The sequence below is a fragment of the Etheostoma spectabile genome, chromosome 8, assembly GCF_008692095.1.
Source record: "Etheostoma spectabile isolate EspeVRDwgs_2016 chromosome 8, UIUC_Espe_1.0, whole genome shotgun sequence".
Lineage (NCBI taxonomy): Eukaryota > Metazoa > Chordata > Actinopteri > Perciformes > Percidae > Etheostoma > Etheostoma spectabile.
Window position 1 is genome coordinate 22,237,339 of NC_045740.1, and position 27,212 is coordinate 22,264,550.

General features: G+C 41.1%; 1 protein-coding gene across 1 annotated transcript; it reads right to left on the reverse strand.

Moving 5' to 3' along the window:
• Positions 1-8: 8 nt before the first annotated feature.
• On the reverse strand, positions 9-26,158 carry cnot1 (CCR4-NOT transcription complex, subunit 1). Its single transcript, XM_032522279.1, is given in 51 exon segments — positions 9-955; positions 1,144-1,278; positions 1,361-1,493; positions 1,792-1,972; positions 2,070-2,219; positions 2,464-2,637; positions 2,747-2,848; positions 2,956-3,073; positions 3,260-3,423; positions 3,605-3,853; positions 3,949-4,180; positions 4,915-5,084; positions 5,300-5,408; positions 6,321-6,463; positions 6,588-6,782; positions 7,042-7,161; positions 7,340-7,444; positions 7,576-7,716; positions 7,864-8,160; positions 8,317-8,468; positions 9,023-9,200; positions 9,869-9,946; positions 10,139-10,249; positions 10,367-10,483; positions 10,710-10,889; positions 10,972-11,112; positions 11,495-11,740; positions 11,876-11,954; positions 12,052-12,338; positions 12,506-12,630; positions 13,204-13,329; positions 13,759-13,960; positions 14,149-14,168; positions 14,171-14,273; positions 14,565-14,589; positions 15,109-15,260; positions 15,397-15,519; positions 15,795-15,914; positions 16,053-16,293; positions 16,672-16,799; positions 17,775-17,945; positions 18,417-18,527; positions 19,133-19,259; positions 19,677-19,845; positions 20,018-20,221; positions 20,702-20,756; positions 21,309-21,377; positions 21,551-21,649; positions 23,794-23,901; positions 24,042-24,331; positions 25,937-26,158. Coding segments are annotated over 50 exon segments (7,146 nt in total). The 5' UTR covers positions 24,144-24,331; positions 25,937-26,158; the 3' UTR covers positions 9-876.
• Positions 26,159-27,212: the final 1,054 nt, after the last annotated feature.

A 27,212-nucleotide genomic window follows, 5' to 3' on the forward strand; every position in this document is an offset into this window, starting at 1 on the left:
CAGATGCCTTGCAGTTTGAATGCTTTATTTCCTGTATGTATGCATACTGCAGTTAAGTAGCAAGAACTAAAGGCAAACTAGAAAGGACTACAAAATACAACACATGGACCAATACATTTACAAAACATTCAAAATGTTACAAAATGGGCTGTATTGGTCCTTCTATTGTTCTTCAATTTGGATCTTTGTACAAATCGTCAAGATACGATGTCGCCATCACTTTGCACAATTTACAAATGCCAGGGAGAGACTTCCAGAGCCAGTTTCAAATGGACAAACCATCAGTAAACTGTCTCCACCGACACACCAGGAGTAGGAACCCCCCCACCCACCTTGGAGACTAAGCTTCATCTTCCTGTTCCACTCAGGGATAAAAAGGAATCAAATGTAAATAGCAGGCAGCTTTTCTTATCTTCAATCATCTACCATTCAGCCTCTGAAAGCAACAAAAAAAAAAGTCAGAAAAAAGGGATTTGTGTGGGAGGGAAGCAAACCAAGAACTTTGGTAGTGAGTGGAAACATGTTCGGATGTCTTTACATGTCAAGATACATTTTATTTGACATGTGCACTGCTCTCCACACATCTACTCTCCCGTTCTCCCTTTTTTCCAATATTTACATCAAAGCATCAAAAAAAGTATATCAAACACGTCCCAAATCCATTCTGTCCATCTCAATTCAGCCCAAAAGGGATAAACAAAAAAAATCTAACTCTTTAGATTTGTGAGCAGTAGTCATTCCATCCACATTTCAAATGACTGTGGTTGCCAGTTTATCCAGTGCCAACAGTAAAGACAGAGGTGTGTGTGTGTGGTGGGGGAGTGGGTCAAGGCAGCGGCATCTCTCCCGAGGGCTCCGTGCTGGCTGGTACACAGGCTAGCTGGCACCAGTGCCCTCCATCACCTGCTGGGCCTGCTTCTGTCCCATGCAGCACTGGGCTACTGACTGGAACAGCCTGAGGAGAGAGGGGGACAACGTTAACGCTTGTTAAACAGCAGCAGAGCTGGTCCAAGATAAGGCTGACATTACTTTATATCTTTTAACATCATCATGCTCCCTAAAACAGCAACAATGCATTTGCTTTGCTATCAGGTGTTGCCTGTGCAGGTTATTGTAAACAAATAAGTCCAACAGAGAACCTACTTTTCAATCTCAGGAGCACAGTGCACAAAGTCGTGGCTCCAGAACTTGAAGGCAGGGTTCTTGATCAGCTCGATGAAGGTGATGAGGAGACCCCATGGGTGAGGCCTGTTCACTATCAGCCTCTCCAACAGAACCCTGGAAGAGTGGGAGAGAGCTTTAACTAACAGCACTCTGGGATGGTTCGAAGTATTGCTTCTGCTGAAGTTCAGACTCTCACCTGGTGATCTGCTCCTGGATGGCCTCGGTGTTGGCCTCAGCAAACAGATAGAGCATGGTGCAGCTGAAGTAGTGAGTGTGGCTGTTGGGGTAGCGCAGCTGATTGGCGATTGCGTTCAAGAACAGGTAACGCCCTAAAAAAAAGACAATGGCAGAAGTTTGATCAGAGTGCTCTGCTCTTTTTAAGCACAGAAGTTGAACTTCTAAAGTCTGATCGCACCAAAAACGTACAACTTAAAATTTCCCAAAAGCTTTTCTAATTTGGCTTTGCAACCCACAGAAGTTGGGGGAAACCCAAGTAACGTCAGCCTGTTTAGAAGTGTTTTAGTACTGACTGAATAAGAAATTACGCACAGCAGAAAGCTTGGAATAGCCAAGCACTTATCTGCTTTTTGGCAGAAAACTAATGTGGTTTGGATGCTGCCACCTTACCCTCCGTGTCCAGGTCCACGGCCAGGTTCTGGAAGATGTCCATGTGTGCAGAGTGGGTGATCGTGCTCATGGAGGGGGTGCTGCCTTTGTTGTGGATGTGAGCGATCGCCTGTGTGCCTACATACAACACCAGAGCATTGATCAGCTGGATGTTGTAGCGGTTTCCTGGCTCGTTAGACACCTGGGAGGAGGGGAAATAGATGACAAATTGTATCATCATTTGTCTAATAGTCAAAGTCTAAAACTAATAACTTAAAATAGGTCACCACTGCTCCTACCTGCAAGTTGCTGCGCAGCTCAGACAAAAAGGTGACTGGTGAGCGAGTCTTCAGATACGAGTCCAGGTCCTTCTTGAACTGGGAAGGCATAACGCCTGTGAAGTTGGTGAGGATACGGGGAGCAATGTTGATCTCACTCAGCATGTCCACCTGCAGCAGGGGTGTGAATAAAACACAGATTTATGAGATCATTTGTCAGTCCAAACAAGTTCAAACAAGTGGAAGTAACCCTTTTTCTGTAAACTTTAAGTCAAATGGCAAAGTGTCCAAAATAAACCACACTTTTAAAACACCTCTGAATATGTGATTAACAGCAGTGTGTATACGTGTGCGTGTGGTGTGTGTGTGTGTGTGTGTGTGTGTGTGGTGTGTGTGTGTGTGTGTGTGTGTCTACCTTGAGATTGGGTGTGAAAGGGTCAGGGAGCCTCATGTTGCGTGGAAAGGCACTGAGGATGAGGTTGCGAAGCTGGATGCAGTTGGGTGGGATAACATCACAGAAGCCGTAATGGTAGTCACACAGGAACTCTGGGAAGTCATGCAGCAGGACCAGGAGCACTCGCAGTGTGCCCTGAAACAAACGACATGCAAAGCAAAGAATTTTTGGTTTTATAATCGTTTCACTATTGTCAAACGTGGCTGATACAGGCAGTTATTACATTGAGGAAGAATGCGAGCACCTTGTAGAGGATTTGCATAGGTTTGTTGAGCTCTACATTCCTCAGGAATGGGGCCAGGTACTTGAAGAGATCAATCAGCAGCTGTGCATACATGGGCCAACCCTGGAAGAGAAGAGTCTATTAGACCAAAGAATATGGGCAGCACCACTTATGTATTAACAGCTAAAAGTAAGGTGCAAATTTGATAGTCTTGTCTTATTCTTGCACACCTTCTGCTGCGGTGTGTGTGCTAGCATCCTGGCGATGAAGATACGATGGGAGATCAGTTCCAGCCAGGCGTACACAAAGCCGGGTGCTTTGGTGGGTCTCAGGATGTGGAAGGTGTTGCTGCACAGGGAGAAAAGGAAACATTGAGTACAACCCAAAAGGGCAGCAATTATATAGACATTTAAAACCTCTTCCTTTTAAGCACAAGATCAGCAATAGCCGAGCCGTCTCTATTCTACACACTGAGCTCCGGTCCCTGGCAGGACTACACCTTGCAGATATGATTGATCCATGTGGATGTCTTACCAGAAGGCGGTGAGGGTCTGGAAGTTGATGGTCTCCAAAACATGTTCGGGAGCGTTGAGCTCCAACAGCAGCATGATGAAAATGCGGTGGTACGGCAGCTGTTGGAATTCTGTCTGACGGACATCATGGTCCTGAATCAGCACCCCAACTACGATACCCAGAACCTATAGGAACAATGCAGAGCACAATCAGGAAAAAGCCAGCTGGCTGGCAGAAATATTTACAGAGACAAGTATTTATATTGTCTGTGGCTGAGATTTTCTAATCAAAAATGTAAATTACAATCCGGTTGTCAAGTGAGCAATGAAGGATTGTGAGATGCTACTATTTCCTTTGTTTGTGTACCTTATTGAGGAGGTTGATTTTTGTCACTGTGTTGGTGGCCTCTCCAGAGTGTTTGACAAGCAGGGCTATGAGCCTAACAAAGGCATCCAGGTTATGGTAACACTTGGCTCTGATGATGGCTGCACTGGCTGCTGGGTTGTGCTGCTGCTCAGCCTGTGCCCGATAGCTTATCTCCACACACATTTCCGTGCACAGCCGGAAGAACCTGGTGATCAGGTCATCGGTCTTCAGGATGCCCTGCTGGTGCATCTGGAGGGAAAAGGAGTCAGATGAAATTGAGGAACAAGAATCAGCACAACTTTGGGTCATTTGCACATATTACCTAACTGATAAAAGAGAGTTACCTGGCCGACGAATGCAGAAAAAGCTTTGGTGCTATCCCTGCCAGCAGCAGCTGAGTGGTAAAGGTTGACCCATTCCCTCAGGAGGTACTCGGCTTTCTCCCTCAGGCCTGGAGGATCATCATATTCTGAAGCTTGTGAAATCCCAGAGTGCATCATGAAGTTGGGTCCTCCATGGGCCCGGTCAATCATGGCCTCATAGTTGGAGCGAACAACATCCATCAGCTGGGGAAGGCTTGGGGGGGGGGGGGGGACAACGAGATGACAGTCAGTTTTAACCCCTTTCACATCATTAGAGTCATTTGATTTTTCCCAAATTTGGTACATATTACATTTATTTCAAGGTAAAGTAGAAAATAAATTAATCTGAGAGGAAACTTGTAATCTATGGCATATCATTAGATAAAATATGGCAATCAATTGTTTTAGTCTAAAGCAGATACATTGAATAAGCATAAACATTGATAACCAGTGGGTTGTAAAAGCACCACTATCTGACCAAGTGGTAAAGTACATATGTAAATATATATGTATATATTTATTTTTTTACCAAGTTGTTGTACACCCCACTGTCTCATTTGGTGTCTTTGTTAAGCTTTGCTGTTCTTGTTCTGCTGTATGTCTATTAGTGTGTAAGTTCATTGAGAGAAACAAAAAACAGAGTCAAATTCCTTGTATGTGTTCACATGCTTAGCCAATAAAGCCGATTCTGATAGAACAAAAAACACAGCCATGTAATCATGACAGAATGCTTCAAATATGGATGTTGCTACAAACAATCTACACATTCTGAAACGTGGCTGCTTCCCACAAATCTTTAACCCAGCAGCACAGAAGATCTATACAATCACCACAGTTTTAAAAGGTGGACGCTAAAGATTAGGGTCACCTGATCCGTGTTCAAGACGTAAGTGACAACCTGAAAACATAATGCCTTCAGGAGGCAGTTTGAACATTGTGGGTGTTTACCCCTCAGGTGCGTTGGCTCTGGAGTGTGCACAGGTCCTCATTAAAGTTTCAATTGTGTGGAAGAGGTCAGCCTCTGTGACATGGCTGACACTGCGTTCATCCACAAGCAGGAGCTTCACCAATTGCATGGCAAATGCAACGGCCATGTAGTGCAGTCCGTTTTCCATTGACTAGAAGGAAGCAAAAAAACAACATGAGCTTGTAATGGCAGTTGAAATTTGACTTGGCCAGACGAGATAAGTTACAGAGTCACAGATCTATTGATTTATTTATTTTGTTAAAACACTGAACTATAATAGATCTGATTGGGACATTTTAACACTTTCAACAGAAACACTTGACTACACTTCAAAGTGAAAACTAAATGACTCGATTCTTAGTGTACCTGTGCCAGGTGCAGGTCATACTGCTGCATATTCACGAGATGGTTCCTAATCAAAAGCTCCACTGCCTCTACATTATATTTGTACTCGTCACGGCATTCAATCAGACACCTGTACACAAAGGAATATTACAAAATATTAGTGGTGGGAAAAATAATCAATTCCTACATGCATGACGATTCAATGCTCGATTCTGAAAAGTTGCCAATCGATTTAAAAAAATAAATAAATAAATAAATAAATAAAAAAACGTACTCTTCTCCAGACAAATACAAATCAGGATGGGAAAATGGACAACAACTTAAGAGTTTAGGCAAGGCAAAAAATGGCTGGGAAGAACACAATCTAATAAGACATACATAATAAATAAGCAAAACACATAAAAGACAGTTCATCTACTTTACCACATTACATCTGACCACCTCATGTTTCCTGTTCTAAGAAGCCAATTCTCCTTTAAACATGACTGAGGCTTTGACATGGAAGATTACTGTGAGAGAAGGTGACTTCCACAAGCATATTTATGGCTTAAGAATGTAAGAACAAAAAAACCTCAGTCGACAATACATCTCATTAAAATTGGTGACAAATGCTGTATGTCAAAATCAAAGCGTTGTCTAGCTGCTTTGTCTAGGACGCAAAATCGGAGTAACAAACTCAGATTTATATGTATATTGTTAAAATCACGCATGAAAATTTACATACAAAAATTGTTGCATCGAGATGCATCAATAATCAGTTTGGAATCGAATCATTGGCCTCTGAATCGAATTGTGATGTGCCAAGAGATATCCACCCCTAAAAAAAATATACTATACCTGTAGCAACCTCATATCATGCACCACAGGGGGGACATTTTAATTATTTTCAACATTCCACAAATCAAATAATTGTTCGGATTTATAATATACCCCAAGGCCAAACAACAACATTGTAGGATTCAAATTAGTGAGGGGAAAAGGGAGCTTAACAAAGAACCATAGGATGAATAATGGTTTGAAATAAAAATGTGCCCCAACTCACCTGGTGATCTGCTTATTGCACCACTGTGGTCCATAGGCCCGTCCATCTTGTAGGGCTTTAAGCACCAGCAGGTGGCACTCCCTGTAGCGGAGCAGCAAGTCTGCATCAGCACCACTAGTAGCATCCAGAAGACCTTCCACAGCCTGGGAAATAGAGGAACAAACTTATTATAAAAAACAAAAAGCATAAATTAAATCAAATTAATCCTCCACCTTGCCTCCCTTACACCATTTCTAAAGACTGCAACTGTAAAAGTAAGTGCCCTACCTTCTGCAAAAGTCCAAGTGCGGCGATGCCGTCCCTGGAGTTCCTAGCCAAGGCCACAGCTTCCAGCAGGCTGCGCAGAGCCTGGGTCAGCGGGTTCATGGCCAGGGCTGGAGGGATGGCATGAAGATGTTGCTCCAAGTCTGCCATGCACTTATCATAGATCTGAGCCACATCATCTGTGGCCCATGCCTGTTGCTGTTGACAGAGATACAGAGAGATGGAATTAAGTTCTGTGGGTTTAAAATTGCAACACCTATCTGTGACACAACTTTTTATTTATTTATTATTGACACAAGAGACACATAGCTAACCACTGGCTGTTTTAGTTTCTTATACACTGTAATAGGGCTTACAAAAATTATATAAGGTCATCTTTAATAAATAAAAATTGTGGTTTTGAGCCATTTTCTAGTTTGTTTTGGGTAACTACCAAAAAAAATAAAAATAAGACTACCTTCATGGGCTGAGCCAAGAAGCCAGTAGGTTGAGAGAGATCATTGCTGGGTAAGAAACCTGGAACGTTCCTGGCAAACTCCTCATATACAGCCAGTTGCTTCGGGTCCACTCCTCCCACCTACAACACAATAATGCAGTTTGTTACTACTCTGCTGGGTTGTTTTTTTTTAGTCTGTGTGTACAGATTGAATACACAAAATCAGGATCCTATCGGACATGTTGGACAGATCCAGTAACTGAGGTAACAGTCAATGTTTTGATATTTATTGCACGACTGAATGTTACCGTACTCTTACCTTGAGTCTGATCTGTTCAGGCATACGTTCAGCCTGGTACGTCAGAACAACAGGGTCACAATAACGACGCCCCTCTTGCCGTGCATGCTTCCTCAGCTCAAACTCCTAAAAGATAAAACAGCCAATTAAGAAATTTGACACTAATCCATCTTACACGTCATGACACTAGCAACAGTTCATGTATCAAAAATACATTTATATTAATGTCTGTTGATCTAGTCTTCCTTAAGTCTCACCGTGGCTAGTCTCTTGTCCATTTCAGGGCCAGCCTTCTCTACGGCTGTTTTCTGAATGAAGCAGCAAGCCAATTCACAGTTGTCTTGAGCAATCCTGGCTGCAGCCTCTTCCATCATCTCCCTCTGTTGGGGTGTTGGGGCCTGAGGGAATAAACGCCTTGAGTTAAACAAGCAGGAATGGTACATGGGAAAGGGTAAGAAAGCTCTCGCTACACTTTGTCTATTTTATATATATTATGAAACACTAACAATTAAGCACATATACTCTTGTGTTGTCATTCAGCTTACCCTTAGTGCAGCAGCAAAGCTGTTCTTAAGGTTGGTGGCGATGCTCATGAGCAGGGGCTCCCGGCAGGTGATCATGGCCATGCCAGCAGTCAGGTTTCTCATCATGTGGTGGGCAGCCACACGCATGCGGGACTCCTCTGAATCCAGGGCAAAGTCCTTCCTGATGATCTGCTCACAGGTTGTCATGGCTATTTTGATAGAGCGGTCAACCACAGGGTGTACCAGCTCCTGAACAGCTCGCTCTACTGACTGCCGTACACACTGCTTCAACTGTGGATGGGCCTGTAGCAGAGGGATCTAAAGAGAAAAGACGGGGGAGGCAGGACAGAAAGGTCAAGAAAGGAAAAACAATCGAAAGCAACAGGAGAGAGCAAAAAAGAAGGCATTTATGTTCTTATTTTGGTTATGTGGACTTCTGCGTCTTCCCCCCCCCCCCAGGTACCTAACACTTACGTTGACTGTTATATTAATGTGTGGAGCCAGACCTGCCAAGGCATACACATTGATGTCGTGGTAACTGAACTGTGGGGTGGGGGGCCCTGTGGTTGTGCAAGTGGTGGTGGTGGCAGCTGGGGTTGAGGGAGGGGCTGCGAATGGAACAAAGTCTGTTGGTCACAAAACAGTAATTTGATTAAAAATCACACAAAAGCATTTGATTTGCAGAAAATATCAAAAGAGAAGCAAGGACATGTGCAACAAAAACTAGTAATAGTAAGCTTTGAGTGCGACATATTTTAAACAAATCTTTAAAGAATTTCACAGAAAAAAACGTGATGACAAAACTAGACAAGGGGAAATGGTTATAAGTAGTATTGTACTAATCATCACAGCAGTTTTTATATATATTAATATTCAAAATAAAAACAATTAACTTAAGGTCATCCTATTGACAGATGTGGCTTTAAATAGGTATGTCGTACTGTGACAGTACGGGCCACAATGCGTTTCGTTAATCATTTGGGACGGCGAGTCATTACTGGGGTTAATGAGAAAATGTCCACCCTCTGGATTGATGCTGACATATGATATGCTAAAACCTTACAAAACAAGAAAAAAAAAAAAAAAAAAAAAAAAAAAAATGTAGCTCAAATCTTTCCAAATTTGGACGTATAGTATGTAGGTAGCAGTGCAAAGTTAAAATCAAATATGGAGCGCCCACCTGTGGTAGACACTGGCAGCATCTCCTCTGGAGGCTTTGCCTCTTTCTTTGGTGCAGACAGCTGCTCCTCCAGGCTCTTCAGCTTATCTTTGTCCTTCAGCAAGTTTCCTGGCTTTAGATCGTTGATGTCCAAAGACAAGTTCTTACACAGAACTTCAATCTCAAACTTTAAGTTCAGCTGCAGTAAACAAGAAAACAACGTAAGAAATGATTGAATTATTGATAAATACTGTTCATCTGTATTATAGCTGAAGTGGCAACAAACCAGTTAAGGACAATTAGGTGATAGGCCATCTAATACAGAATGTATTGTTAACAATATTGGATTGAGTTGGTTTTGGTTAACAAAATTAGTTAAATACATACTGTTTTGTAGGGCAAGGTAGATGCTCCGCTAGCTGCTAGGCTAACGTGCAATGTTAAACACGGCAGCTGTAACGACGTTAACGTCAGCTGTGAACAGAGAAAGGTGCTTTCCCTACTGTGTACGTTATGTCATGGAACATTGCCCTCCCCAACTTGCGAAAGGTTGGATTTGCTCCATCTTTTGTGAAGTTTTGAAAACTTTAACCCCATGTCATCAGACACAATCTATGTCATTAAAATCAACGTGGCTGTGCACACATGCAGGGCAATGTTTTTTGGCGGTGGTAACGGCGACGACCTCAGACTCGTGGTAGGCGTCATGTGACCGCTGTATTGCGGTAACGGCCCGAGCCCTACTGTTTTGTAGCATGATAACTTCATATCTGCTAGCAAACCAATTTTTAAAATGTAGTATTTTGATGATTGCATTTTCAAGAGCTGCCTGCAGTTAAGTGGCTATAGAGAAGAATAATCTCTTACCTTGAGGTCATGCTCTTGATGCAGCTCAGCGAGAACATTCATGATGGCCATGGTCCAGGGGTTCTGGGGCCGGAAGACCTACAACATCAGAGACACACAATTAAAATCACTATATATAATTCACAGAACCTCTAACAATGTAATCAGGTAAGAACAAGCCAATTTTATTAACTGAGTGTGTAAAAATACGACAGCATGACATACTGGCAGTGGTATGAGGTATTGTCAATGGCAGGGAGACACCTATCAGTCTACACCTATTTTACTAACCATGCTTCGTAGACTGGACTCCAAAACTTTGGCCACAAAGGGAACCACGTACAGTAGCTCCTGCTGGCCTTTCACATAGGCTTCCAGCAGCAGAGACTTGACTTCCAGATCCTGGAAAAAAGGTGAAATATATGTCAGCCAATTCCAAAGTCGTCCGGAGACCCACCACGTAACAAGACAACGTAACCAAATAATATATAATAATACTTTTTTTTTAATTATTCTTACTGTGTAAAGAATAGGCTTGTTTTTGGCCAGTGTAATCATGCCCAACCAGTGGCCCAAGTTCTTCAGTAGAGAGCGATCAGAGAAATTGGCAGCTGCCTTGTCAGATGTCAACAGAACCTGTAAGAAATGGAGGGGTGTATCAATATTTTGCAAATGAGTTCTTTAGCAGTGGTGCAACTGTGATCAATAAGAACTGCGATATTTTACACTAAGCAGGCAAAGCACTAGAATACACAACAGGAATATGCTGTTTATAGTAGAAAGCAAATAAGAAAAAAAGAGAACTTGTGCGTTTGAAGATATTAAAGACCTCAAGTTACCATCTTATCCCCCACTGTTTTACCTTGATATTCCTGTATGTCTCATTGAGGACCATCTTCACAAACTCAGGGTTCTTAAGAGTGTCCAGAAAGTTGGAGTAAAGACCGTGGAAGTTGGGCTCAATGCTGACACGCTTCATCACCAGGTACTGAGACACCCACGGCATAAACTCTTCCTTCACCGTTTCTTTCAACTCTTCAACCTGAAAAAAAGAATTAGTTTAACAACCTTATTTGACCATTACGGTTCTTAAAATAGTTATGTTTGGTCTGTTTTCACTTTACCTTCTGTGTCATGTTGGACTGAGAAAGGTTGTTAAAGATAAACGCAATCTTCTCCTGGACAGTCTCTGGAGGCTCTACGATCCTTTCTGTTTGGTCAGTGGCCACTAGCAGTGTGTCAATGTTGGTTGTGTTTATGGAGGGCTGCAGGTGGGAATAAGAACATTTACCTTTATTTTGGTGTATTTTTATTTTAACACTATAAAAGGTTGTTGCTGTTCTTGCATCACTCCCTTACCCCTCCTACCAGGTCCTATGGCCACTTGGCCAGTGCGAATGCAAAATGTAAAACCGGTTTTGGGGGGAGAGTAGTTAGAACTGTTTAGAAGTGGACTATTCCTATAATCAACGTTCCTGTAACTACCTGGTCGGAAAGCGGCTTTTGAAACAGGAACAAGTCTGTATACCGGATACTAGTTTTGGATGCCATGAAGAAAAACAAACCAATTGAAAACATTGACAAGTCACATATTAGGGTGTATAGACATTAAAACATGAACACAAACAACATGAAAGCCAAACTCACAGGGACATCCTTCTTGAAGATGCCGGGTGTTGGTCTGGTGATGGTAGGGGTCTTGGCTACTGTGGTTGTAGTCGTGGCGGTGGTGACTAGAGTGCTGGGCTGACCTGGCTGTGGGGCTTTGGGGACACCAGGTTGCTGTGACTGGGTCTGTGCTTGGACTTGTGCCAGTGCCAGACTGCCAGGGGTGGTGATGGAGCCTTGCATCTTCACCGGAGGGTCCCGTGACTGTTGGCCATACTCGATATACTGCACACACAGGATATTGAAAGGAGCAGAGCGAGAGATTTAATTTATCTGTATTTGTGAATCATTTTCTGTAGTCATAGCTGGGATAAAAGACAAGAAATGGTGGGCAAAGATAAATTAAGGAAACCTGGTTACCTCTTGTAAATGGTGGGGGAATTGCAAGAAGTGAGCAATTGAAGCCAAGTGTTGACAATATTGAGGATAGTCCTTTAGTCTACAAATATGAAACATGGGTTAGTCTGAGACAAGATGACTGTTACTTTCATAATTATTATTAATTTAAAAAAAAAAAAAAAAAAAACATTTCATACCTGTTTTTAAACCTATCTAGGGCAGCAATTCCAAAGTAATACATTTTGGATCCATAGGGTTTTCGTAAGGCTTCAAGAACATATCGGAGGGCCAAGCCCAGGGCCATGTAGGTGACAAGACCCTTCTCAATAATGCCACCAAAAAGGCAGGCAGTGATGTGCAGCTCCTTGTCTGGGTATTGGGGGAAGAATCTGTATTCCTCAAACAAGTTGCGAAGCATGCAATTGAACACCTCTCGCTCCCGCTTGATGGTTGAATCCTTGAATCTCTGCAGCATTTCCAGTACCTAGGATGGGGACAATGATGTAGTCGGAAATGAGTTACTTTGAAGAGCAACATTACTAAGAATATAAAGAACTAAACAACAGCAGCCACTAATTCCCCTTAAGCACGTGGGAGTTTGATTTAGGTTAGTGATTTTTGCAGAGACAAATGAATAATAGCACTATGTACCTCATCCACAGACATAGTTGGATGAGGTGGATGGTTGTAGATGCGCTGAAAATAACTGTTTGCTTCGTCGTCTATCTCCTTACTAAAGTGCTGGTTTGCCTCGGGCCAGACCTGAGAAAGGTCAGCTAGAAAAACAAAAACAAAGAAGAGAGACATTTTTAACCAAGACTCATTTACATGAATGTTGTAATCAAACAGTGATGAAGCAAGAGCCAGGTTATTAGCTCATTAATGAACATCATAGTGCAACCAAGTGATACATCATGAATCCAAGAGTATTGCAACTTATCAAGTCAGGTTAGACCTCTTGATCATTAAAAAGTAGAAAAATTACATTAAAGGTGTAATTTGTATAAGCAGAATGAATCACTGATCTGTATTTCCTCTAGAATAGACAAATTGTGTATGGATGTTGTACAGCATGACATGAAAAAGAAAGTTAAGTCATACCTTTAAATGTTTACAAGAGGTTAAAATTCCTTTTAAAAAAATGTTTAAAAAAGGACCTAGTAAATTTTCTTTGAAACTTGACTGTATTTGGGAGGCACACTAAAATGCATTAGATATATAATAATTATATATTATATTATATATATTTTATTTTTTTTTTTTCTTTTTTTAATCACAACACAAGAAATCCCTGGAGGGAGGCAGCAAAGAGTGGTCTCTCAGTCACACTAAACCGGCCTTCATCTTACTCTGCTGAAAAGTAGGTGGGTTCAGGCCTGGTGTGCTCATCTTCCTGGTGCCAAAAGGGTCTGTGTTTACCGGTGGCATCCCCAGACTAGAACCAATACCAGAGCCGATGCCTGTGCCCAAAGGACCTGAAAGAAACATAACACTTTAATCATTTCAATCCATACCTACATCCTCATCTGAAAAACAATCATTTGTCTTCTGAACTTAGTTTAGTTTTATAGGTACAAGGATTGAGTGACCAAACAGGGTGTTCTCCAATTTATTAACTCTTACATGATGTTTTCCCAGTTCCTTTTTCTTAACTTTCCAACATGATTCAAACTAAGTTCCTAAGTATGTTTTGCCATAGTTTGCTTAGGCTAACTGTATACACAATATTTACACAAGCATTTAGCAACAGTGGAACAAAAAAAAAAAGTGTTCCAATCTTGTTTCTCACAGAGCTCCAATGACATGCTATGATGTAATAGGACTTGCTGATTTAGTATGAAAATGTGTCTTGGTTGTTTGTCGTGAAATGAAAAAATTAAATAGCATAGTACCAGAGTCCATACCAGGGAGCTGCGAAGACAGGCTGCCAATGCCCCCAAATGGTGTGCTGGGGTTGGTGTTGGAGAGTGGTGGGAAGGCCTTTGCTGGGGACTGGGGATTACTGAAAGCCGAACTCAGCGAGGTTGGGAAACCTTGCATGCTTTGAGTGTGAGAGGTGGCTGTGCCCCCCAGGTTCAAGGAACCGATGCCAGACAGAGTGTCCATCTAGAGAGGAGCAAGAGAGACAGAGACCAAGAAAGAAAATAATAACTAAGAGCAATTTTTAAAAGTTATTTTTTAAGTTTTTAGCAAGTTAGGAAAACAGATCCGTTTTGTTGACACCAATTTCCACCATGAGAAGGCATTACAAAGTTTGTTTACAGACGCATGATGTGTCTTCCATATGAAGATACCTGTACAGGAGAGATGGCACCAAGGTGCTGGTGCTGGGAGCACGTCCCTTTGGCATCACCCCTGGTGGTGGTTGTCGGGCTTTATTCATTACATTGCTGCAGTTAGCAACCATGGTTAGGATCGTCTTCAAAAAAAAAAAAAAAAAAAAAAAAAATACAAAAAATAGATAAATAAAATAAAAAAAAATAAAAAAAAATCACTGTATGGAAGGGTGAGAATTATTGGTGTCCATAAATAACTATACTGTGATAAACGTCACATTCTTTAAATGAGAGCCTTAATGTGGTCAACACACTATGAAATGTGACAAAAGCTGGGCCTCACTTTGAGCAAGACAATAAATCTAAAGGGCAACTATTACTTAGGGTTGAGCATCGTTTTTTTTTTTCCCCCAGTAACGGCGCTAAAGCAATACTTTTAAAACGCTGCCGGTACCTAACCTGAAATTTACAAAAAAGAAGTTTAAAACCAAAGCAATATTGCTAATGCAAAACTGTCAAAATTAAATTAATAATGTAATAACAATAACTTATTTCACCAGTAAATTCCTGTGAAACTGGAAAAAACCAACAGACAGGAAAAAGGGATTATACAATAGCTTTGAATGCACCACGAGGCTCCCAGTTTCAGTTAACACCATCTGTGTTTTTCCATCAACGGCAGCTGATGACCGTTAGGTCCCGGTGTTGGAATACAGTAACGGTAGGCTAACGTTTCCGGCGGTTAAGTGTACTGTTAACTAGCGTACCATGCAGTGGTGTTTCTGTAACGTTCGTTGTGGAGCATCAGAGAGCAACACCGGCATTAGAGTGGCACCAAAATGAGACATCAAAATCCTCGTTACTATTTGGTCTGATAGATACTGGTAGTTTAGGCACGAGTGCCATATTAGCATCAGGTCTCGGTACCCAACCCTCCTAATAGTACAGTGATAGGGACTAAGCCAACTAGGTTATCACCCAGCACAGGATTGCAGGCAGGCTAGCATGGTGGCTAAGGTCTCCGGGGGCAGCTGGGCGCTTTTGGGCTGGTCCTTGTCTGGGGCCAGACCCCCCATAATGGATGGGCAGCGCCTCTTCAGGAATGTCACACACGCCTGGATAAAAGGTTCCTGACAAAACACAAAATGATTGATAAATACAATGTTCTTAGGTGGGTATTCTCAAATACAAAATTAAAAACACCATCAACAAACTATTGAATTATTTTTTTTTATAAACGGTACATAAATCAATATGAAAACATACCCCATGCTCTCTGATTTTGTCAGTCAGCCATTTATCAAGTTTGAGGTATTCACGGCGAGAGGCAAGTGCAGCAAGGTCAATTACAAAGGCAAATGGAGTACCATTCAGCAACATCGATAGAGACTGGGGAGGGGAAAAAAAAAAAAAAACACACTGGCTTACTGACCATGAAAATGATACCTACATTTATGCAAAAGTAGGTACCGTCACAAGATATATTGCCCTATGTCCTCTACTTTGTCTTATTTTAATGTAATGTTGACTAAAACTAGTAAACCATAAAAGAAACACAGGAAAATTATTTAATGTACCAGTGCCGAATTATTCTGCTTTTGCTTGAAGGTTTTAAGTTCAGAGAAATCACCATATCAATAACTATTTAGTTTATTCACACAAACCTTCAAGTCCTGGGCCACATCCAGGATGCGAGACAGCTTGGCCTGGTCATACTGCTCCCCTCTCATGTACCACTCAGCCATTGAATGCATAATTAGCTGACGGATGGAGGGAGACTGTCCCTGGGAAAACAACCACCAGGTATTATAAGTACACAAGTTTTAATAACATAAACAACACAAATTTGAAAGTACCAAGGGCACAGAGGACAAAATAATGACCTCTTGACTTCACTGAAACCAACAAGCATCAACACCAACCTGTCCATGCCAGGCGTAATGCAGGATAATGGCTGAGTTAGGGTGGTTGCCGAGGAAGATAGGCATCAGTGTAGAGATGAGCTCATGGCGCAGTGTGTGCCAGGAGGTGGAGATCTGCAGCAGTGCCAGCACCAACATGTCTGGACAGTGCTTGATAGGAAAGCTGAACAGCTGCTTCACCTGCTCATACTGGCCCACCTCAGATAGCCTAAGCAGGCTCTCCACCAGGTCCAGACTTTTCCTGTGAAGAGTTCAGGGCAGTCTGTCAAGCAAACTGTAGCATCACTACAGCATTGATCTTGTAAGCTCCTGAGTTAATCAACACTGAACCACATTCAGTAGGTCAAACTATATTTCTGAACATAAAGCAGTGTTTCCCAAAGCATCCTATAGCAATCACCTAAAGATAATGTCTGTTTGACAATGGTGATTTTTCTTATCACAATATTAGATATTTTATATTGGATGTGCTAGGGGAAAAATTGCTTGAAATCTACAGCTGAGTCACATGCAGCAAATATATGTTAACCATTTTTTAAGACTAAATACTTCAGAACTAAACCCAGTAAGGAGGAATAAGCAATTGCAACACGCTTTTATATAGCAACAAGCTCCATACCAGGTGGCAATCTCCCTGTTGTCATCCTCTGGTGGGGCCTTAAGGATGTCTATGGCCACAGTGTGACAAGGGTAATCAGCAAAGGAAAACACTTCTGGGCTCATTAGGGAGTGCTGAATGAATGATAGCTGAAAACAGAAATAAAGCAATTACGACATTTAAAAGAGGAAAATACAAGGGTCAACCTTAACCACTCAAAACCCACTATCTGGTAGGGCTGGACAGTCACTGCATTACTGGTCACGTGACTCCTACCGCAGTTCTTAGTTTGTCACCCTAATCACCCCCCCCCAAAAAAAAACATTGTCCTGTATGTGTGCACGTTGTGTCTAATGACATGGATTCATTGATTCTAGTGACATGGATTGTGTCTGATGACACTGTGTCTCAGATGGATTCAAGGTTTTCTTAACAAAAATTATCATCAAAAGATGGAGCAAATCCGACCTTTTGCAAGTTGGGGAGCGCAATGTTCCATGACATACAACATTCCATCTGTGTTGACTATTAGGCCTATATGCGAGAGTAACTGTAATTCATTGTATCGGAGAAATGCATTTGCCTTTTCTACTGTGTACTACAGTAGGGAAGGCAAAGACATTTCTCTGTTCTCAGCTAAGGTAGACACAGTAACGTTACAGCTAACGCCATTCACTTTACCGGTAGAATTAACAGATAAAGCCACTGTGTCTTGAAAAGCTAGCTTGTTGTTTTATTGTTCACTTTTAACCCACTTTGCTATCTCTTTCCTCTTGGCAGCACTTATACGCTACTCTCCGTTGGCACTTGCTCTCCTTGCGCGACCACACGGGCAATGACGTCACTCACTTTAGGCACCCTGCCATTCTTGCTCTAACTTACGCTACTCTCGTAAGGTGGTTGCTGTATACCGTGCTACTGCGGGAATTTCTTGCTTTTCAACCACGGTAACAAAAATCCATGCCGTCCCAGCCCTATTGTCTGGACAGAGAAATCAATTCCTACTTTGCATAAAGACTCTTCTTTATTAACCATACTTTCTTAGACAGCAATACATTCCATTCAATCAAGGTTGGAACACATGAAATCACATCATCCACATAAAACAGATATTGGTCAGTTACCTGTCCCTCAGCGTGTTTCCATGGCCTATAGATGAGATCAACAGGAAAGACTTCCATGCCCAACCCCCTCTGAATGCCATACACCACTATATGCAGGCCTTTACTGTCCCGGATTAGAAAGCCTGGGTGGTCCAATTCGTATGTCACCTCCTTGAAGTTCAGGTTGGGATTCTAGGGAACAGACAAAAATTGTCAAGTGAAACCTCAGCAGGTTTTGTAAACTGGCAATGTCAAATTTCTGCAACCTTCAGTGTGAGGTTTATGACAGGCTAGTGCATATTTTAATGACTTTGTGCAGTGATGCAGAATTTGACAAAATGTAAATCCAGGGTGACGCTATAAAATGTTAGACACAAAAGCCTACAGTACTCTTTATTAATGAATCAACAGCAGACGTTGCAACCTAAGAACAGGAATTTTTGTCCATATTCATAAAACTCAGGTAAATTTTATGAAGGTAAAAAACAAGGTAATTGTCTACCGATTGCTGACTTTAATGCCACCAATACCTTAGCCTTTTCCAGACAAGGGCGGGCACAGAGCTCCAGAGGGCCAATGAGTGATAGGATCACTCATTGGCTCATTGATGTTAATGCAAGGTGTAATTGGGGTCTATTTAAGATAAACTGATTGTTCACTTACCACTTCTTTCACAACATCGATGAGAACTTCAACATTCCACGTGTGTGCTTGGGAGCCATCATTCTTATCCTTACTATCACTCCAGATACCACTTCCTGGAGCAGAGATGGACTGTGAGAGAAAACACAAAAGAATAGAAAATATGAGCTCTGGTAATATGTTGAAATGTTAAAGATCCCATGGCATGGTGCTCTTTGGATGCTTTTATATAGACCTTAATGGTCCCCTAATACCATATCTGAAGTCTCTTTCCCAAAATTCAGCTTTGGTGCAGAATTAGAGCCACTAGAGCCAGTCCCACAATGAGCTTTCCTTAGTGTGTGTCATTTACAAAACAACTGGTCTCATCTAGGGCCAAAAAAACGCTTGGTTATGTTGTTACCTTGGTTCTCTGAATAAAGAGAGACTCAGTTATACATTCGAGTTTGTGGCAGTTTTTCATTTAGTGATTTTTGATTAAATAAATGACTATTTTTCCAGTCATATTTCTTCCTTGCAGTTTTTGAAATAGTGTTACAATCTTGTGAACCCAAACTCATGTTTTATCTCGTGAGCTGGGTGTCTAGAGGAGATACAGGGAGCATAAAATCAAAAGAAAGAGTTTACATTGACCATACTCCTATTAAATGTCTGAATTTATTTTTCGTGAAAACCCAGACTAGGCAAACATAGTTTCACCACTTGAAAATCCATGGTACACAAATAAAGCAACTCACCTGTAGTGGGATGCCATCAGTTAAGCCAGAGTGGGTGCGAGCCATCATGCCCAGTACCCTGGCTACCTGGCTGGCAGTGACCTCCCTCACCCCATACTGAAGGATTATGTTTCTGCATTCATCAAGACTGGAGAGACATATGGACCATTACAATCACCAATCAATTTAACCCCCACTGAAATTATATAAGGTATAGGACAGTCAAAGAAATTCAACAATTGGGCCTTTACCTTGTTTTAGCTTTAAGTTTTAACACTTCTAAAGTTGCAAAACATGTGTGATACATATCCACATTTGTCAACTGCATTATGGTGTAGTGTGAACTGAAGCTTTCTGCGAGGTCTGTATTAGGAATCTCAACCATCTAATATGCAGGCAGTAGCACATTGGTATCAAATTTTGCCTAGTCTGAATGCCTCTCAAGTGATCTTTCACATAATTACACTACATTCACTAGAGGATTTCAATACACAAGAGAATTTTAAAATCTTAAATTTGTGTTAAATGTAAAATGTAGCTTAGAAGAATGTAAACATGAATTCACCTAGCACAGAAGCCATAGCCAACTTCTTGCATGAATTCTGCAAGAGAACTCTCCATCATGGTCTTAGCTAACTCCCCCGAGTCTGGCAGGATCCTGTCCATGAGAATGTCCCGTTTTTCAGGGTACAGCAGTGGTGCGAGCACCACAGGGCAGCGCTCCTGGGGGAAATCTGAAATACAACACACAATCAAACAAATTTGGCACAGTAACACTGAAAAACAATTTATGGACAGAATTTGTACCATTTCTATTCAGTCTGACAAATGCATATTTAATTTTAGGTATCTAAAGTTTTCAGGATCTGAAGAAAAAAAGAAAAGAAATGTGTGTTGCCCATGTACCTCGGCAAAGTGTCTTGAGGAAGGCGTCAATCTGCTCTTGCCCTACCCCACTGGCTCCCTTCTGGCCAAACAGTAGATGCGAGAGCAGTAACTGCAAGACCTCTATGGCAATATCTTGGAAGCCACCTTCCTGGTTTCCTCCGAGATCTGCGTCAACGTATGACCGCAGGAGGTCCGGAAGTTTCTGCTTGATGAACTGCGCAGCTGGGAAACAAACACAATTTTGTCTATTTAAAGTGATGTGGGCATCAATAAACATGCTTCAGATTATTTAGATACCTCATTCCTATATGTCCAAGTGTTACTAATCTTTATCACAACTTGATGAAAAGCAGCATTCACTCAAAGGAAGTTCATTAAATTGCTGGGTAGGCAATAAATGCCAACTTGCCCATAATTTGTAGAAATTGTAAAAAAAAAAAAAACTTAGAAAAAAAAAAAAGTATATGTTTTGCCCATTTAAGCCAAGGTTAAATGCAAGACCACACCACCAAAAAGGGCCTTGGCAATTTGTACCAACCTATTGTTTTACCTTTTGAAAAAAAGATTTATCAGCAGTATATCAAATATTTAAAAGTGTTTTAATTACTTTTAATGCTTTTCACAGTAATGTGTATGGCCATTTAAAAACAGATCATCTTTTCTACAGGTTTAATTATGTCAGGCTCCACTAGAATAACTTACCAAAACCACGAAGGTCTGCGTTACTGGAGTTGAGCAAAGCAAGTCCAAATATCACCTGGGAAATAAATTAAAAATGTTTTCCAACTTCAGATAGACTTTTCAGGTCACACGTGTTGACAGTCAATACTTCTTAACTGCCAAATGTAAACCACGCAGTATTGCCTCCGATACTGCCTAAAACACTGGTATCGGGAAGTACTGGAGTTTATGCACCGATCCGACACCACGTAATAAACCCCTAAAGAAAATCTACATTAAAAGTAGTTTGTTCTTTTTCTATTATGACTGACAGTCAAACTGGATAATAAAAGAAAGTCCTGTGGCATTCGTTGTTTGTCTTTGTTCATGTTTCACAAAGAATTTAACCTGAGCAAGATCGTACGACAAAGAGAAATTATATCACATCCATACAGGGATAGTAGTATACAGTTGTTAAAACAATATAAAACACTATACAATATAAAAATATATGCCACATTGGTATAGGATCAGTACTCAGAATTGGTATCGAGAAGCAGAAAATGGTATTGGAACATCTAATGAACATTTTTCCAGATGAACACGTAAAGATTGATAAATAACAAAGCCCATTGCAGAGCTGGCTTACCTCTTGGACCTTGCTGAGCTTAAGAACTTTACTCAGTTGAGTGAATAAGTGGGCCGATGGCTTCAAGCTCTGAAAGATAATGTAAGTCAAACAACTTAATTTTCAGCTGATTGTAACCAGTGACTATTTTCTTGCTTGCTTTTAGTAGTATGTCTTTACTCAACTCAGTATGCATTAATCAATCAGGGCTGTCATACATTCAGGCTACAACAGTAAAAACACAAACTCTGGTATCTGCTTACCTTCTGGTAGTGCAGGGGATTGTCAACGGCGTAACACAGAGTAGCAATAAAGTTTGGCTTTGATATCAGCGACACACACTCCTGAATCAGAAACTGTGTCTTGGGCAAGTTGAAAACCAAAATGTACCGAAAAAAAAAAAAAGTAAAAAAAAAAGGCAGGTGAAGAATAAGACAGCAAGACAAACAATTGTGACAATTTTACCACAATGTTGGAAAAAGACACTTAAGATCTCAAAATCATTCATAAAATACAGGTTTTGCAGGGACAGGGGCAGACATTTTTTTATTTCACAGTGCCTAAGCTAAATGAACTAAAACAATTATGCGGCAATATTTGCGGGCACACTGTTTGTCCTCAGCATTTCACTAAAGCCACACCCACACCAAAATTGTATTCATCCACTACACAAGGGAAACACTTTCTGCCTTGTAATGGACTTTATTTGCTGTGTTTAAGGCGATGTTCCACAACAAGGGCAATCTATAGCTAACATTAGCTGCTGAAACTTGGCCCCCAGTATTAGGGTTAGTGTGGGCCAACCCAATGTAGCTACTGTTAGCTGTCCCCTGGCAGCAAATGCACATTCAGAAATGTAATAAAAGTATTATTGTCAATATACTGTAGTATTGCCACTGCCTCATACTATCTGAATTAATCTTCCATGGAATGCGGAGTAACATTACTGTACCGCCGTTACCGAACGCACATGAATGCAGCATTATTTCACGGGGAAAGAAAAGCTTTGTTGTTTGGCAAACATTTAGCTGGACACAAACTTCTGCAGTGTAGGTTTCAGTTTGTCTCTGAATAAATGACGTAGCTTGTCAAAACCCAAATAAAGTTTCTTTGTCTTACTTCTCAACAACGCAACAAAACAAAAAGCTCTGCGGTGACACAGGGAGAGCAGCAGTCGGTTGAAAAAAACTCCCGACCAGAAAAGGATCATAGGAGAGGATACAAGAGGACGGGGAAAACCATCTACAAACCAATCAATTACAACTATCGGGAGATGCGGTTCACGTATACAATGGCAACGGGAGATAGCTTGTCAAGTATAGTTCTTTAGCGCATTTGCCTCACTGCAATTGAAACCAAAAATAACCAGATCAAAAAGGCATACAATGCAATAAAAAAATAAACGTTGATCCAGATTTTCAGGTGTGTAAAGGCCCTTCATGGCCATTGTATTAAAAGGGTAACTACTATTCTTTTTAACCCTATTTAGGTTTTTGCATTTAAGTGACTGATAGGAACAATAATCTTTAAAATTGGTCCAGTACTAAGCATGAATGCTGTAACAGGCAGCCTCAGACCGGGCTGCAATGTAACCCTATGGGGAAAAAGGGCTTTATTTTGCCACTGAAAGACTTTTATTATTCTAAGTGTCTGACAACATTATGGGAAGGATAGATACAAACAAGGACCTTTTAAAAACCTATTTTAGACCTGTTTACCAGAAACAGCTCTGAGGTCTCTAGAACTAAACCCACCAGACTCCATTTAAAAAAAAAAAAAAAAAGGAAACAATATGGTACACTATGCATTTATTTCAACCAAAACTAGAGTTGCGCTGGTTGGAAAAGTGAAAAGACAACCCAAAACGACTTTGTTGTTTTATCTTGTTTCTGTCGACTTTGAATGCAGTGCATTTTAAAATATTAAAATTAGGATTTATTTAAATTGAGTCTGGTGTCTCTAGCAAACGCAATTTTTACCTTAAAAAAAAAAAAAAAAATCATACTCTTTAACAGACACTATGAATAATAATCTGAGCCTGTCAGTGGCAAAACTTGCACTTTTGTGAATGTAAATACAAGCTGGAAAATTACCCTATTAATTTACATTGTAGCTTGTTTCACCGCTGCCAATTGCAGCAATCTTGCTTAATACTGGACCAATGCCAAATACTGTTGTTCCTATCAGTCACTTTGACACAAAAACATAGGAAAATAGGGTCCAGGTTTAAAAAAAACAAAAAACAGTAGTTAACCTTTAATGCATTTTCTGCTGCCTGGCTGCATGCATATCCTTGGAAATTGAAAACCTGTAGAATGTTCAATCAATTTAACTCCCAAGAAGAGTAGTAGTACAACTGTTCAGGATTTGAGAGTAAATTTAAGGAAAAACAAATGCAGTGTCTGAAATGCCATTTGCCTTGTTTTGTAAACAAATTAACTAGCAACAGTACTAAAAGAAATGGGAACAGTATAAATTAAACCAAAAATCTGTAATCAAAAATTACCTGGTGAAAGTCCTTGCCACTGCTTTTACCATCGCCACTGAAATCCACATGAGAGAAGAGACAGCGTAGTAGATGCCTGTCTGCCTCAGGGCCGTGACGATTTACAATCTGGGAGAGCACAGGCCAAACATCCAAACATGTGGACACATGGATATATTCACAGATACACTTAAGAGCATAACAACATAACATAAGATTTCTGTTGACAGATATATTAAAATGTACTTGATGCGTGTGGTACCACTTACATGCTGTATTTCTTGCTGGCTGGCTCGGTAGTTTTTCTTTGTTAAATTGTCCACCAGATAGCTGATTTGAGACAAAGCCAGCGAGAGCGAATCAAGATTCATTGCTGGTTGGGGCGGAAGCAGGCGGCCGAGCACGGCGCAAAATCACCATTATTCCCCTTTAGTCACTTCAGTGATAGGTTACTTCTGCTCCCCCCCCCCCCAAATAAAGATGTGAAAAATATTGGCTTCCAAAGTCAGTAGCTCCCGGTGTTAGGTAGAGTCCTTCAGTTTAAAATAGAGTTCAGCATCTGTAATAAAAGGACAAACAAATTAAGTGTGTTTTACCTTAACACAGGTAAAACTTTTTTCAATAGAAATAAAACAAAAGGAGCACTGACAGCACTAAACTTTAGAGTTCTGTAGCCTTATTTACATGCAGGACCATGTTTTACAATCAATTGTCAACACAAAATATTGTGACAGGCTTTGAGGCCTACGTGGATAACAGACACATAGGTGTAGAGAAATGTATTTTTAACGTCTGCCAACAGATTCCCAAACTATAGTCAAAACGAGTTGACTTAAAGCTACGTGGATTAGTACGCTATCTTTACAGATATCCTGTAGTTCTATAAACTCTCCGTGCCAATAGCTTGCACTAGGCCTCGAATGAACCCAAATATATCTGTCTTACAGAGTCAAAGCTAACGTTAGTTAGCTAAGTTGCTCACCGAACTGACCAACCTTTCCGTTTACAACAGCACCATAACTGCCGCAGCTTTATCACCCAATTCAGTGGTACGTAGCATTAAAAGCAGCTAACGAGAACTGTGTTATGACTAATGGACAGAGAAATAAAAATAAAAAAAAATCACCCATTGAAACAAAGAGAAAGCTAATGTAGTTAGCAAAATTACTAGCAAGGGATCTAGATGCTAACGTTACTTAGCTAACAGCTAGTGTTTAGCAGTCATACCTTTATCAAAAATCCTGAATGATAACAGGCTAAGTTAGTAAATTAATTTAAAACAAACGTCACCTTTCGGGGACAATACTCCTCCTGTTGGCAAATGGGGAAACCTCGCTAGCTACTCAAGCTAACATTACCATGACGCTGATAAACACTTGGTAGGGAGAGGTTTTAGCGTTGGCCAACATTTATTGGATAATTATGATACCGTTAACACTAACCGTTACCATACTATATTTTTTGTATCTTTACTAATCAGAATAACGTAACAGTGGTCAATATCTAACATTAACCTCTGTGAAATGTTACCAACTCCCTGTAGGCTACGAGCTAATGCTATCATATTAGCATTTACGTAAAGCTAACATTAGCAACATGAGCCCGCAACAAGCTGGTGTGTATAATTAGGCAGACTAATTAACATTGCGTTCTTACCATTTTGACAGTCATTTTGACTAGTTAACAGATCACAAAGTTTTCGAGACCGTTGCCGTTAAAAATGCCTTGGCCGTGAGCGTGAAGGCCGCAGGTACTGCGGATGGGTTTTGCGCGATCGTGTCAGCCAACGTTAGCATTAACCTTGTTAACGTTAGCTTAATTCTGAGGGGGTCTGGCTAATCTATGGAATTGCTAACATTACATGCTAGTTTCACATGCTAACTAGCTTTCTATTGACCGTTACCCCGAGCCAACGTCAATAACGTCCGAAGCAAAACTGTGGCTATTATAGTTACAAAGAACGAGCTACGTTATCTACACTCAAGAAACGTTCTAAACTAAGGAATTGTTACTTTTTGGATGTGACCAATATGACAGCTGCTTTTTCAGCAAATAGACCTCTCCGCACTGGTGGCTAGACGCCATCCTCCGTATCAACATCGTTGCTTATGTGTTGTATATAACTCTGTCGACGGCTGTCCACCAAATATGTTATAAATCTTACCGTGCTCCCATGAAAGTAATTCAGATGTTCATCCCTTTTTATTTCGGACACAACAAACTTGACGAGATGGAAGAGTCGCTGTGCTCCAGTTCAGTTTGATTTTCAAAATAAAATGGCGACCGTCACCACCGCGGCTGCGCGCTCACGGTTTGAGACTAGTGCGTGCCATAGCCATTTCTTTAACTGTCTATGACCATAGTGCGTGAGCTTATCCGCGCGACACAAACGCAAGGTGCTCGCCAGCAGCCCGGTATTCACATCTCATCACTGGTAGATACCTCTGGTCCGTGTTGGCTGCCATCCAATTAGTTCATAGTTCAGTCTAAATGAGGAAAATGAACCACCATAAATGCAATAAATTATGTACAAAAACCCTGTTTGCTTTTTCCATAGCTGCTCTAATCTAATCATCTAGCCTACTGCTGTTTTGACAGCATCCCAAAGGACAACCTGGTTGCGGATCATATAACTAGGTGTCTCTTGAACACTAGATGATGAAATAGCAGTTAAGGTTGTTTATGGAGCCATTGTTGTAGTATTTTTTTTTTAAACATCGAGTGTAAAGATCCAGCATATCTGCCCTGCTTTCCTCATACAGGAATTGCCTCCTTGAAATAGAGTTTATCCACAGGAGATGGTTGCGTACAGGTATTGCGGAGGGAAATCCCCAGGTGGAATCAAACCAAGAATGTTGCAGTTATATGGTATGTGCCCTAACAGGCTTCCCAGTACCCAAGTAGGCTACCTCTAATGTCTCATTGTCATAACCATAGTCACAAACCATGACCAAAACCTTATCTAAACTAGGGGACGGCAGCTCAGCAACCAGGTATTGAGAGCAGAGTTTAAAAAAAAAGTCATGTCTGATGTAAATTTGCAACGACCTATCAACAGATGTAGATAAGGTCAGCACTTCACTGGTCAGTGATGGAGTGGTCTGCAAACAGTATTTTGTTTCCCTGTAACTGTTTTTGTGTGACAAAAGAAATTTCATGGGCACACAGGCCTATCTCAAAACCTCAGCTGATGGGCTATAGCCTATAGTCTAGGCTAGGCTACTCTGAAAGATATAAAATGTTTTGTTTTTTATGGGGGGGGGTCGTCAGAGGCATCGTCAGTTTTACAGTTTATGGTTGTATTCCCATTTTATACGGCCAACAGCAGACCTAGCTAGTCCAGTAGGTGGTGTTATGGTAATACAACTGCTGTAGCTAAGCTGGCTAGTCAACAGCCTGAAGAAGAGTTGCTGACTATGCTCCTCCTCCTCCGCCCCTTT